Consider the following 14,449-nt stretch of genomic DNA (forward strand, 5'->3'; position numbering starts at 1 on the left):
GGGCGATTTTCAAAATATGATATTTCCATGAGGACGTTACTCACGGTTACTGTTAAATCCTCCTCTCTTAATTTCTTTGTTTATCGTTTTCCCTTTTGTTAGTTTTAGAATTGGTCGATGGTAGCGTTTTATAATTACCATAGCTAACGAACAGCTATCTGGTAATTGCCTTCCTGATAATTGAAACCAGTTGACCTCCCCTGGAAAGCACCCAATGCGACACGTTGTTTAGTGCCTCTGAAACGCAATTTTTCAAATCCACGATATCTGTATAAAAGGTCAGTTCAGTTCTTTTACGACCACTTCGAATTTGTCTATAAACCTAAGTATCTTTTCTTACTCTTGTACCCTCTCTCAATATGCTGATTGTTATTCTAAGCCTAACACTTCTTTTTGTGTCTACTTCTGGAAGGGAAATCCCTCAAGATGCGAAGGAGCAAAAGATTGAAGAACTGGAGGGCAAGGAGGGGCCAAAGATAGAAGAAGTCGAGAAGCGTGAAGGATGGGGCTATGCACATCATGGCTATACAGGACTGGAGAAACGTATGGAGGATCTGAACGACGAGGAGGGGCCAAAGATAGAAGAAGTCAAAAGTGTTGAAATCAAGAAGCGCAGGCGTGGAGGTTATGGAGGTTATGGAGCTTATAGAGTATAAACGTTATGAACGTTAAGGATTTTATGATTATATGCACGTGGGTAGTCCTATGAGCGAGCGTGGAGGTTTAAGCTATGCGTATTCCTAGGCAGAGTAGCTATCTATGTATGGTATACACAGCTATTTATTGTGTGATATTTTTAATTGAAATGTTAAATGAATTATTCTTTTAGATGTTTAGCTAATCTTTGATTGTTTTCTTTGTACCGTCTCAAACTATATAGTATATACAACAAAAATGGTCACGGTTAAAAAATTGCAGTTCAACTAAATAGTATTGAAATAGTCGTTTTATGGTTTTCATTTCGTTTATCTAGCGTTTCATCTGAAGAGCATCGGAACTCGAATCAGAACTTGGCCATAAAACAGCTAATATTCTACCACTCTTTAAAACTATGTTCCACTAATGAACTAGTGGTAAGTGGTAAAGCACCATCTCATAAACCGTCCTGAGTATCCAATCTTGACGAAACTTCTTATACGAGTTCAAGTGACTACTAACTACAAGTAAAGCATCAATAATTTGGGTTTGGGCATGTTTATGTGATTTGGCATAATTGGTCCAAGAAGGGACCAAATATGGGCGTGCCTGTACCGGTTGGGGTGTGGGACCCCCTTAAAAGGTCGGTCACGGGTCCAAGTTTGGTCAACTGCTTTCACAAAAAATTCACGTTGAACCCCCCTCCCTTAATTCAAAATACGCTGCAATTCAATGTGTGCGTAGAGACCCGCTGGAAATTTAGCAGAATAATAATTTTATCTCAGTGTTATTAATTTCTAAAATTTTGTGATTGATGGTGATCAGAAGACATGAAAACGACGTATATCGAGACGACCCTGTTGCGACTCGACTATTCCGGCTTTTTTAATGGACATCCAAAATGGAGTATCACCTCAATAAATTTTATAGATTTGTAGTGTTATAATTGGTTTCATAATTAGTACAAGAAGCGGTAAGAATTGTGGACAACTAATTGAAAATATATGTCAAAGTATATGCTTATAAATTTTAAAGATATAACCGTTACAGTGCGTCAGTAGAGATGAAGAAGGAAGTGATAACTGCGTTCATCTCTCGATACCACGTGACTCCACAACAAGCTGCCGTCCTGAAAAGATCTGATCAAATGGACCCGGAATTCTTCACTGTGCTCGATCGTGTCAAGAGCATTCACCAAGACTGTAAGATACTGTTACAGACCCACCAAACCACTGGTCTGCAGATTATGGAGAACATGGCTCACCTTCAGGAGCAAGCATTCCAAACCCTATTCAAGTGGACTCAGGTTTAAATAATTCACTTCCGATCCGGCAAATCATAATTTGTGCTGGGCGATGATAGAACTAGAGGATTTTAGTGCAATTTGTAAGTTAGAGGCTCACTTCCAGACAAATAACTACAATCGCTCAATTTTAACGTAAAGCGTAATTTCAAATCGTTTTCCAAAGTCAAACTTCTCAGAATGAATGCCGACACCTAACAAGCGACATTCCCGAGCCATCAACATCTCTCAAACAAGGCTTCCTCATGCTACAAGACCGGGAGAGTCTACTGAAAGCTACCCTAAGTGAGCTTGCTAAAGTGAGACGCGCAGTCCTGCTCCGCATGTTTATAAACTCACTGACGAGGGGAGGACCCGGGGGTACTCCTAAACCTATTGAACTCAGCTCACATGACCCTATCAGGTGAACCAATGAATCTCAGCAAGTTATAAGCGAAACTAGTGCTCTATTGTTGAACAACGTTCAAAATTTTCGAAATTTTAAACATTTTTATCTGTGTTCTTAGTGAGTAAAAAGAGGTATCTTTGCCAAAAATTCCATGTTTGCGAGACAGCTGAACACATTGTCTTAATTCTTCACACTCCCAGGTACGGTGGTGACATGTTAGCCTGGCTCCACCAGACAATAGCCTCCGAACGGGACCTGCTCTCCTCCTTCCTCCCCACAAAAGAGACAGTGGTGACTGTGTTATGTGAGGTTACGGAGGGTGTCTCCCGGACTCTGAAGATAAGGGTCGAGCAGATCATTAACAATACTGATGATTGTATTACCTTGTTGCAGATCTGTAATATCATCCAGTTCTATCTGTCCACCATCAAACCTTTCCTCTCGTGAGTAGTAATTGTATAACTAATGATTTAATGTGTTGGTGTATGAAATGTGTTGGTGTATGGAATAGGAGCACGTACCGTGAGGTGACGTATGAGGGTGATGTTGTTAGACCGGTAGTTGAACTACCGATCTACCTGTACTTATTTTATTTACCAGGACCTTTGGTGTTAAATCATTATCCTTGAAATTTAATGACGTTAATTCCCCAAAGCAAATAATTTTGATACCACGTGCGGCTATCGGTTTAACTAGTGAAAAACGATATGTCTTGTTGACTAAATCCCATTTGTAAAGACATGACCGCCTGAAAAGTTACCGCCCACCACTAAACTAAGATTACACATCTTGATTCAACTGGCATCCTCCCACAGGACTGCCATACCCCAGAGGTAGGCAAATCATTCATATGCTATCCTCTCGTGGGCAAACCAGGCCCAGCCTCTTTAAAAAAAAAAAAAAAAACACTAAACTAAAGTGATATAGACAAACTATAATAATAACATACGTTACTAAAGCAATGTAGACATAACTTATGATCAATTTTGAGGAGTTATACGGGATGCAGATGACCATAACCAACATACCCTGGATAATAGCAAGGCTCTCCCCATGTTGTCATCTGATTAAACTTTCAAATATTAGACACAATGATTACAATCTGATAGTGGAATATTTAAAAAGCATCCCAACATTTCCAAATCTTTGGAATAAAACATTCAATTTCAGAGAAGCAGCGCCCCTGATAACCCTGATATCAGAACTAAACACCCAGTGTAGGAAACAGTTTAACAGACACTATGCTCTCAGTGTTTCTAGATTGTCGGACAGAAACGAGCTACCTGGACTGGGTAAGTGTAGTTGCTATATCAGTTGCTATATATATAGTAGTTTCTATATCATCACAATTCATTCAGGGTTGAAGAAAAAATCAAGAAAATAATGTATAGCGCAAGCTACGACTTTGTTTTTTCTTTAAACTTTTGTAAAAGTCTAAAGAAAGAATACATTACGATATAAAACCCGTTCAGTGCAAAAAAAGAATTGCCCGAAATGAAATCAATATTACCTGATAGATATAATATCGAGTATAGACTTCCAACGTTTCAAAACCTTACTCTAATTGAGTTATACATCTTCTACTGATTCGTGAATCAGATTTCAAGCTATATTACGGTATACAAAAATATATTAAGCATCACAATAAAACTAGCTAACAATTTCGATTAAAAACTTTGTTCATCACATTTAGTACGTCTTTCATAATGATTAGGAAGCAAGCTCTTGCTCATATCAACATCATAACCAGAGTACCCAAACGCTCTTGCGTCATTACCCAAGTGCAAGTAGACAAATTGTTTTAATAACTCCGGGAGGTTCAGCCACATTTCCTGCACCCCGCCCTTACTCATCACACCTTGTTGGGTACTTGCTATTTGAGGCAGATCGTACTCTATTCCTAGTTTATTTTTAAGAAACTCAAAGTCAGTGTTCATTGTTTCGACAGTACCTATGAAGTCATAGTCAATCCTGCAATGATCACACATACTCAGCATATCACTGAAATGCGTGTTTACCGTCAGATCTTTCAGTGCATCACCCTTGAAATCTTGTGGCATGAATATTATAATCAAGAAGAATATCCCAAGGGACACGATTTGCTCACCACCACCATTACAATGCTGCTTCACTTCCTCCAACATGTACGAGTATATCTCATCTGGGACCAGATCTCCATCAGGTCTAACCAAGAGCAGCTCCTCAAGACACGTGCACATTTCTAATGCGCGTCTTGTTCTGTAAACTTTGAAGGAGTGCTCTTGTGAACTTCCCGTGAACTTGTCTCTGTAAGCTGAGAGCAGCCGTGACAGGGGATCCCTTACGAACGTGACCTTATAATACTCATTCCTTATCGTCCTTATCATCTTACGTCTCTCCCTCCCCTTGTAAAAATACACAGTCCCTTTATCCACCCAGTACTCCTTACCATGGGGGTACGTCATGTTCCTAGCCCCCTCCTCTGTGATAACTCCTTTCATCTGTAATATCAGAGTTCTCCAGTTGGAGGAACCTGTTTTGCCCATGACACAAAGTGCGAACTTCTTGTGGACAACAGGTAACATGCGTTTAACAACCCCTCTACTGGGGTAGAGGCATGTTGTCAGCTCTGAGTACTGTTCACATCTCTCTTTTACTAGTCTAGCTCGCTCCTCGCCGTTGATGAAAGTGGATGTTTCGATAGTACTGTCAACTGGTATTTTCGGTTTCTCATATTGATCAACGGTTTCATTAACCTCGATGAAAACTGAAAAAAACGGTATGTGAGACTCTTATCAATTTTTGTTGTCATGAAAAAATCTAACTGGAATCGGGCACGAAACAATGAAATTATTGAACAAAGTTCTAAAAACTCACTGTATAGGGTAGATAGGGCACCTAGAAACATCAAACATTTTAAACATAGTCCTTTAGTATTCATTAACCAACTAAAGCACGCACTACACAGCACTACAAGATAATTGCAATAATGTACATGAGCGTGTGTAGAATAATGAAGTTCTGGTGGTACAAATGCTTAGTCGACGTGGCTGTCACACCAGGTCTCCGAAACAGACCAGTTTAACCTCGTAATGACACAACTTTCTGTGCGGCGTTAGTTACCAGATATTGTACATTACTTACGAGCGTGCTAAATCACTCTACAGTCGATCTTCGAGATTGTTCTAAAAGGGCCTCCGACAGTTGAAACTAACTTCAATCGATGTATTTTCGGACGCTGATTCCGAATCACCCCCCATGACATAGGGTTAAAATGCTCCCCTGACGAGATATTGGCGAAAAACTGTCTCGATCACGTGATATGACCGTATAAGGAAGTTAGTCTAATTTCTCGTTAGGGTTGGGGTTTCAGCATATGCTTTTGTTAAGGATTGAATTAGGGTTAGGGTTGGGATCAGATTAGAGGGTTAGGGTTTCGAATAGTCGTTCAGGACCAGCTAGAGAACGGGTTGAAAAAGTCACGTGACAGTCGAGTGTAGAGTGATTAATCATCATCCCATTACTTATACTGTTCACCACTGGTCAATAAACACCACAAATTACGGTATAATAATCTGTATCCGTGTGTGTACAGGTGAGGGTAACCAGACTATGATTAAGGCGTGGTGTAGTGGTAAACACGTGGGGTTTACCACCTGGAAAGTTAGTGTGACCTTGCCCGCATTAAATTAAGACACCGTCATTACTAATGACCAATGACTCATTAGTCATTATTTAAGTTATGGGTCTCCTTTATAAGTTCTGTAGACTTTCAAAATATCCATCAACAGTTAACATATAGCGCCACTAAACTCGAGGTTAAACGGCGACGGACAAATTTACATAACCGTTCGCCTATCAAATCTATTTTAATTTTTAAATTACAAATTAATGCTCATAATTTAAAAACAATTAACAGTCAGTCAATGAGGATTCATTGATACTCCCTATACCTGTGTCTATTGAGTATGTATTACTTAATCTCATACATAATACATTAATTACATTTTGTGTATCAGCATTGTTTCAACAACTTGGTAACAATAAGCATGATTATTTAAGTCCTAAATATTTCTGATCTATTTAAAAATATCACACATTGACGTGAACCTCCACACAGATCTGGTGCCTACGATGGCATTCCAGGAAGCTGTCCATCTACTGAAGATAATACTAAATACACATGATGTTAGTGTGGTACCGGATGTAAGCCCTCTCTCCTCCATGACTGAGGTTAGTTTTCCTGTTAACACTTCTGTAACTGAAATGAGAAAGTATATTTACACAGTTCAAAAGTCACACAATGATAGAAAGAATTCTGACTTAATTTGAAAACATCGTTTACAATCTGTTCCTGAATAATGTAGGATAATATAATATGTATCTTACTATTATATATAAAGCGAGATGATATATATCTGACACCACGACATCAACTTTAACACGACTTTCCGGGAAAATCGTGAAAGATATACTATTGAAACGATTTTGGGTGGGCCCAATGTTTTTATTGCCTTTTGACCAGTAGAATAAGAAATTTCAGTCCCGAAATTTGGACCCTTAAGTGGTGTCAAAATTGCAAAATAAATAAATATTGTTGGGTCTTGATACCACTTTATTTATGGTTAGACGGGTTCCTGTTAGTATAATTAAACACTGAATATCGTTCGATATCTAATTTAAATTTTATTTTTACAAAATATCTTCCTATCGTATTGAAACTTATCTCCTTCTAAGCCGTCTACTCTACAATCAAATCCAAATCAATCGTTCTTGTTTCTTAAAAAAAAAGAAACGGGCCCCCTCCATAAACAGTAGATGAGCGGATGGAAATACACAATAAAACCTCATCAAAATTAAGCACAGTGGACAGACCACGTTAAATGTAGAAAGAAAGTTGTAAAAGATAATTAAAAGATATCACCGTAAATGAAAGTTGATTTATACTCTACTCGAAGGAAATAATTGACTAATCGAGTAGTCTAAGTGCTAAAGGAAATTTCCCATTTTTTGTTTTTTCCTGTTAAACTGTGCCGGAGCTTTGTTTTCGATATATACAGGGTGGCCCATAAGTGACTACCCACACGCAACCTCTTAATAACTCACGTAATTCGTCTCCAAATTGCACCAAAATTTCAGAGATTATAGATATGGGTCAAACTTAGATTTCCTGAAAGTTTCGTAAGCCACGCCCAATTACAGTGGGCGTGGCGTGACACTCCCTCTTTTTCACTATTGTCTTCATAAAATGAGAACGCTTTAAGCTAAGAACTCAAAATTTTTTGCACACATTTGGCTTGATAATTGAAAACTTTTCCAAAAGTTTCAAGTTCATTGGTTAAAATATGGCTGAGTTATGACCATTTTAAAATCCATCGGATATGTGATCCGAGCACTCAGTCAGTGATATTTGCACTCAATTAGTGATCTCGTCACCCAATCTGATCAAGAGTAAGGCGTTAGCGTGTATTAATGAGGTTCATTAGGCTTTGATTGGATACCGATGATGACTTTGCTAGAAAGGGAATATATATATATATGAAAAGTTTCAATCCGTGAATACTGAACATTTATATGATGAAATATTGATTGTAAATAATTTCCTCGAGTCGTCTGTATTAAATGTTTGATTTGATTCGTTCTGTCGTCTAATGACTACTCAAACTCTGTTTGAGATTAAGAATGCTGGACAGAGGAACGCTTTAGGAGGCTGGAAGATATTTGTGGTCATATCATCGGGCCTTGGTGATACCAACAACCAATGCATTCGATCTCCACAAAATAATTGTGGTATTTATCCAGAATATAATAGCAGGACAGGGACATAAAGTATGAGGCAAACTCAACAGTTATGCACAGGGATAATTGATATGGATAATATCCAGGTTTACACCGACCCTGCAGCTTATCGTGGACAGAGATAACATTATCTTCCGACTTCCACTACCGGGTGTATTCTCATATGGCTAAAATTTCATCTGACTTTTGGAAGGTCAAATTTCTTAGGAATTCTTAAATCTTACTATTCAACTCACTTTGTCGTGAAATGAAATGAGGTATTTATATCCCGCTCATATGATTAACCAACAACACAAGGAAGGTGGTTAACCATGTCAGAGCGGCTGACTGTGAGTGATGTGAGCAAATGTGTAAAAATGAACAAGAGTATAACGTAATATTAATATAAGACCAAGACAAAATTAAAACATCTTTTATTTTAAACCACACTAAACTAAAAAGAAGCAGAGACCATACAATACATGTAGGTATAATAAAGGTTAGTACAGTAGTACAGTGACATAGAAAGGTAGAGAACTTAGACATAAAATGGAGTGCGGTAAGAAATAAAAGCCAAGGTGTCTTGCAAAAAGAAGACATATGGAAAGAAAAAACATCAAAACTGATTATATAAATGGTTCTTTAACATTCGCTTGAAGCAGTTGGTATCAGTAATACATCTCAACATCAGTGGAAGAGAGTTCCATGCAATCGGTGCATGGCTTGAGAAACGTCTGTCATCAACTTTGGACTTTTTATTCTTTGGTACCTTGAGCATGAGATGGTCACCAGGTGTCTAAAGTTAGCATAATAATCAATTTAATTTAGTGATTACAAGATGAAATCGTAACATCAGTTGTTTAAAATATCTTATAATATTTGTTCCTAGTATCCCCCTATAAGAACTATCAGTACCTTGGATCAATAGTATGTTTCAAAACCGCTCCCCTCCGCTTGATTACAGTTCGTGGCACACGACAGCTACTGTCTGGAGCTTCGGGTGGTACGTGAGAGATTAAGGAGGTTACACGAGATCCCTAATAAGGTCACATGAGAGGTCACATAATGAGGTCACATGAGAGGATTGATGGGATCATTAAGTCACGTAGCAGGTCTGATTACGTCACGTGACGCCCAGTCACCCAGGACAACTTGATAGTAATAATAATACTAATTGGGTCACGTGAGATAATTGGTCGTCACGTGGTGGGTCTGAATAGTTCACATGAGAGTGCTTGATTGTCACATGACACTATTGAGACAGTCTCATGTTTGGGCACGTGGGAGTCTAATTACCTTCTATTATAAATAGTTTGCGGCAGTTGGAGTCCTTACAAATCATTCATTGTTACCAATTTCTCTTGAGTTTGTTTACCTCTGAATTAGTGTTCTATTGGAACTTCCTGCTCTTTTCGTTTATTTTACGACCCACAATATTTTCAGGGCAAGTTGCCTTGTAGTTTACAATTTTCACAATTCAGGCCACAGCACTTGATATTTTACCTTATTGGGTTTAATTATTATTACGTCAACTGTCTCCCGCCCTCATCCATCTAATATCGCGCTTTTGTTTGCTCGGAAAATAATATGCCGTATGTGATTTTAGCACTGCTCTACTGTTGTTATTTCGCTTTCGAGTCCAATGGCCGAAGATACATGTAGATGTCGTCTCTTCAGTATTTTGCCGTTGTTTTTTCTTATTATCAATCGAACAATACAAATCTGATTTTTAACTGTTAAGTTCTAAGAACGATATTTTTCATACATAATCTTACCAAACTGCTTCCCAATAGCTTGAACAGAAAGGCCACATATCCCACTACTACCCCAGTTACTACCATGTATACCAGCACAGAACCCTCCACTACCCCTATCATCTGCGCTAAGATCCACTGTATGGCTTGGCTCCCCGACCCTGACGGTGGCGGTCTCCTAGCTACTGGAAACACAAGCTCAGCGGTCTCCGTAGCCATTGTCAACGAACAGAAACAACAAAACAACTCCTACAAAGTGTGCGTCCTAAAACCGGTGCTTAGCTCCATCCTCCACCCTCTCCGACCCCAACTGAAGGACGTGACCCACGTATCCTGGAGCAAGAAGTACCAGTTCCTGGCCAGTTGCCATGGTTACAACCACGTGCTCATCTGGGACAGACATGGCAACAGGGTAACCAACAAACCTGTAGTTATCATCAGAGACGAATCCCAGGACACCAACAGAACAATTCCAGCTTGCACAGTCAGATGGGCCCACACTAAACCAACACTGCTGATCACCTACGAGGACGGCATCATGAAACTTGTCAAAGTGGCTAACGAAACCAACACCAGTTCTCAGATCAGCGTAGATAACATCTCTTTCTCTGACGCCTACTACAACAACGCACTCTACAACGGAGCTGAACTCGACCCAGAAGAGAGGACAGTTAAACTGAAGAGCTCCTGCTGGTCACATGATGACGAGGTAGTTTACAGTGCAGCGGAGAACAGTACGGAGATCCTGGTAACCAGTGTAGCCGGAAGAAGAATCGTCGCCAAGATATCCATCGACATCCGCGTTGAGGTAGGTTCAATTCCATTTAGTCAGTTAAATGCGTTTTTATCATCAATCTTTGATCATCACCAAACTAGTGTCCAATGTCCATCCTCCCAATTGTAAAACCCCTAATTAACTTTTTAAAATCTAATGTTAAATTCCCCCGCAGGAGCTACACTCTTGGTGCTGCCCAGATCGAGGACAACTCCTGATAATCCACCACCCCTGCGCAGCTGCTACCATAGTCAACGTGGACCCTAAGCATCAGATTCTCGAAGAGAAACTAGTCCTGACTCCCTTCGCTATTGGTTCCACGAAAATGGCGGTACGACAAACAGACGGTCTCATAGCTATCGGAGGACGTGTTAACAGTACGGGAGCTAACATGGTGTGTATCTACCATACTACGGGGAGTCTGATGAAAAAGGTTGTTACTCCTTGTGACAAGTTTATCTCAGCACTCTGCTGGATTGGGAGGTCATCTCTCTCCGTAGCTACAAAGAATCACGTTCACAACATCACCGTCAGCAAGTCCATACCTTCCCTGGAGTTTCTAGCAAGTCAGGCTGTAACGAATCTGCAGAAGAGAGCAGCTGGACCCAAACTACCAACCAACATCAGGATAAACTTTGAGATCGCTAAACGGACTTTACCTAAGAATACGCCGCGGGTTTTCTCTGATACAGACAGTGCCAGCCAGTGTACTCTACGGGTGGTGAAAGGAGTGACGGGAGTGCAGGAGGCGCAGTTCATGGTCGCTGAAGTGGGAGGTGAAGCAGTGGCACTGAGAGCGATCAAGCAGACTGGTGTTATGTCCCTCGGGGTTCACTACGACATCATGCTTAGGAACGACTGCATGAGAACGGACGAGAAGCAGCTTGGACTGATAAACCGGCACAACAACAACACGGCCCCCAAGATGCTGAACTGTTCCTACACTGATAACTTTACACACGCCCTGAGGATGTCACACAGACCGCTCAGCAGAGGAAGCACACTGGTCAGCTCCCTGGAAAGCAACAAGTCCACCCTGTTTTACGGTCTCCACTACTCAGAGAAGAGGAACCTGCTAACTGTACACCTCTACAACAGCTCCATTGGAGCCATCTCAGGGACTGATAATACCCCCTACGTTGAAGCTACTGGACTGATACAACGACCTGCTCCTCATGAGAGTGATGATACCAGTCCTACTCGCACTGTCGTCCTACAGTTCCAGAACACTGAGGTGTTCCAGCTGCTCAAGTGGCAGAAGGGAAGTTACAGTGTCCGTTACAAGTCTCCTTTTACCATGTGTGCTGCTTTCTGCACCGCAGTCAACTGCATCTCCAGAAAACTTATCTGATCATTATTATTTCTTGTTTGTAATTTTTTTCGAAATTACTTTTTTAAATTCTGACTTTAAAATCACTACCAAACTGTGTCATCGGGCAATTTATTGTCAGTCATATTAATGAAAATTAACGAGTATTTTCCCAAGTTTACGAGGTGTAATGGCGTTGTTTAGCAACCTAGCCGCACATGACATTTTCTTGACAATCATTGGTCAGAAAATGTCACAATTTACCAATTTCTAAATATGAAGCTGCCTTCTTGTTCGTTATCACATATCGATCAGTACTTTTTCATCGACATACCCTTCTCAGCCGTTACGACTTTAAAGAAGGCAGTCACGTACAGTTTCAGAAAATATTTATATTCAGCGTCTGCTTTTGATATTCAAAGGTCACTTTTGATAACTGTTTTGTTATGTAATATTGATTATATGCAGTTATTTTTATTCGTGTGTTTATCAGAAGTTTATCGAACAAATTATTTACTAATCGTTATTGTTTTCTTGCCTTTTAATAACCTGTTCCAGAAGGACATGCCAGACTTTCAGCTGATTCTAAACATGACCCTTCTATTCATATAAATTAGATTAGGAATTATTTCCGAACTCATAAACATTCATTTATAAGATTGAGTCCTTTACAGCAGGCTTGATTGTAGCCGATTTCTCAAGTTTTTTCATTTAAGTTAAAAACAATTTGTTTAGTAAGCACAAATAAACAACATTCTCTGCGATAAAGGCAATTCAAAACTAAAATTAACAGGGTCAGTTCAATAAAATCGATATGATAAAATGATAATCATGCATATATTGTAAATACAGTTTGATTCCTCTGAGTTGATATTCGTCGACCAAGGATTAGTTTCAGAAAGCTACAGGAACATTAAATGAAGATCTAGGTAGCTTTCGTTTTACATTTTAGGACGTAACTAGTAAACCTCGTGTCTGTCTTTCCTTTAGGTATCTTATTTAACCAACAATTGTTGTTATTCTTGCAGGTAACAGCATTGCATTCTTTCAATCCCTCACAAGCTTTTTGGGCATCAGCTTTCTTCAAGATATCTCCCTGGATCCTTTGCTTCATCTTCTGGTCTTCTTTTGTTACCCATTTACATGTCTTTTTGTCATCCTCACCATCGTCACCATCGTCACCACCATCTCCACCATCTCCATCAGAACCGGTGACAAGGGGATAGTGGCCGTATTTGGAGATTGAGCAGGTGTTACCTCCTCTCTTTATCATGATGTATCCCCCAAGTCCCCATCCAGGCCCCCAACTGTTCCTGACTTTCCAGTAGTCCTTACCGGAGTCTGTACCGTAACCTACAACGTCCATAGCATGGTTGATTGATGTGCATCCACTCCCTCCCGAGTAAACACCGCTCTTGTAAGAGAAAAAGCTATCAATAACTCCAAAAGCGACGGAAATGACCCCAATACTCGCATCAGAAACAGCTGCTTTCATGGCATCATCTCCTTGAGCGAGATATTTAGTCCCAGTGACTGTATACCCCTGGATTCCTGTCTTAATACCCTGGGCAGAACCACGGCAAGTTCCATCTGAGGCTACATAAGGATAGTCTCCGTTTAAAGCGATCATGTTGCCGTTCTTTTTGGTCCAATCGTAACATTTAGACGGCCACCCGCCCTTACATCCATCACGAGTACCCTCGTACACACAGTCCAGATACTGCTGCTCTGACAGAGACTTGACGGTTTTACTCTCCTTGTTGACTTGGTACTCCAGCGCTGCAACAGCTCCAAAAGCCCAACAGCTCCCACAACCCCCTTGCTGCTTAATTCCAGGCAACTTGCTGGTGTAATCAACAGCTGCTTGAAGTTGACGCTTCTCAAAGTCATAGTCGATCTGCACGGGCTCACGAACAACACTCAGAGATTTTCTCTGCTGTTCTATGATATCTGACGCGTTCAGACCTGTCCACTTATCGTATCTCTCTGTTCTAGACATGAGTGCAAACATGTTTACCTCAGCTACAAAACCATCCGGATCCTCGTTGTTGTGTTTCTCTACTCCTCGAACAAACTCACAAAACTCAGCGAAATGTTGCTTTGAGTCTTCCTGAGAGGATGAGACGACCGGCAAACCGTATTGGGCCTGGGTCTTTCTGTACAAGTCCCGCATGTCATCGGAGAGTACTGCCGCTATCACAGCAATGAATGCCAGTAGTGGTAGTAGCTTTATCATCTTAAAGGGGATTGCAGGGTTTGTTATATTTATTTCTTAATGATGGATTTAGTAATATGCACGATTAAGATGAATTTTGAAGCAAAAAATGAAAGATAAATAAAATGGCAGAATGGTGTTCCACAAATAAAAGAGACACGGCAAAATGGAAAAGATGAAGCGTACTAAGTTTTCTCAGCAAGCTCACCCTTTTTAAATGGTTCAATCTTCTGCCTCGACCTTGTTAGACCATTGTTTCAGACGTCTCTCTTTGTATCTTTTTGTGATCGGTGAAATTCTACCCCCGTCCAT

At 40.2% G+C, this 14,449-nt stretch overlaps 4 protein-coding genes across 4 annotated transcripts in view; 2 read left to right on the forward strand and 2 right to left on the reverse strand.

Annotated features, from left to right (window-relative positions):
• Positions 1–14,449, forward strand: part of LOC134811280 (conserved oligomeric Golgi complex subunit 6-like) — a 28,203-nt gene that overhangs the window by 5,697 nt on the left and 8,057 nt on the right. The window contains exons 4-8 of the mRNA XM_063818057.1: positions 1,687–1,942; positions 2,119–2,342; positions 2,528–2,770; positions 3,498–3,619; positions 6,427–6,539. Coding sequence (XP_063674127.1) covers positions 1,687–1,942; positions 2,119–2,342; positions 2,528–2,770; positions 3,498–3,619; positions 6,427–6,539 — 958 coding nt within the window. The remainder of the gene's footprint in view (positions 1–1,686; positions 1,943–2,118; positions 2,343–2,527; positions 2,771–3,497; positions 3,620–6,426; positions 6,540–14,449) is intronic.
• Positions 3,907–5,320, reverse strand: LOC134811285 (carbohydrate sulfotransferase 9-like). The gene is made up of 2 exons (XM_063818061.1): positions 5,184–5,320; positions 3,907–5,073 (listed from the first exon to the last, which is right to left on the reverse strand). The coding sequence occupies exons 1-2, from the start codon at positions 5,245–5,247 to the stop codon at positions 3,995–3,997; spliced, it is 1,143 nt and encodes a 380-aa protein (XP_063674131.1). The 5' UTR covers positions 5,248–5,320; the 3' UTR covers positions 3,907–3,994.
• Positions 9,882–14,324, forward strand: LOC134811279 (uncharacterized). Its single transcript, XM_063818056.1, has 2 exons — positions 9,882–10,646; positions 10,789–14,324. Exons 1-2 carry the CDS (start codon positions 9,924–9,926, stop codon positions 11,962–11,964), a joined length of 1,899 nt encoding a protein of 632 aa, XP_063674126.1. The 5' UTR covers positions 9,882–9,923; the 3' UTR covers positions 11,965–14,324.
• Positions 12,848–14,318, reverse strand: LOC134811284 (uncharacterized). The gene has a single exon (XM_063818060.1). The coding sequence runs from the start codon at positions 14,156–14,158 to the stop codon at positions 12,848–12,850; it is 1,311 nt and encodes a 436-aa protein (XP_063674130.1). The 5' UTR covers positions 14,159–14,318.

The sequence above is a fragment of the Bolinopsis microptera genome, chromosome 2, assembly GCF_026151205.1.
Source record: "Bolinopsis microptera isolate Bmic1 chromosome 2, MBARI_Bmic_1.0, whole genome shotgun sequence".
NCBI classification, from domain to species: Eukaryota; Metazoa; Ctenophora; class Tentaculata; order Lobata; family Bolinopsidae; genus Bolinopsis; species Bolinopsis microptera.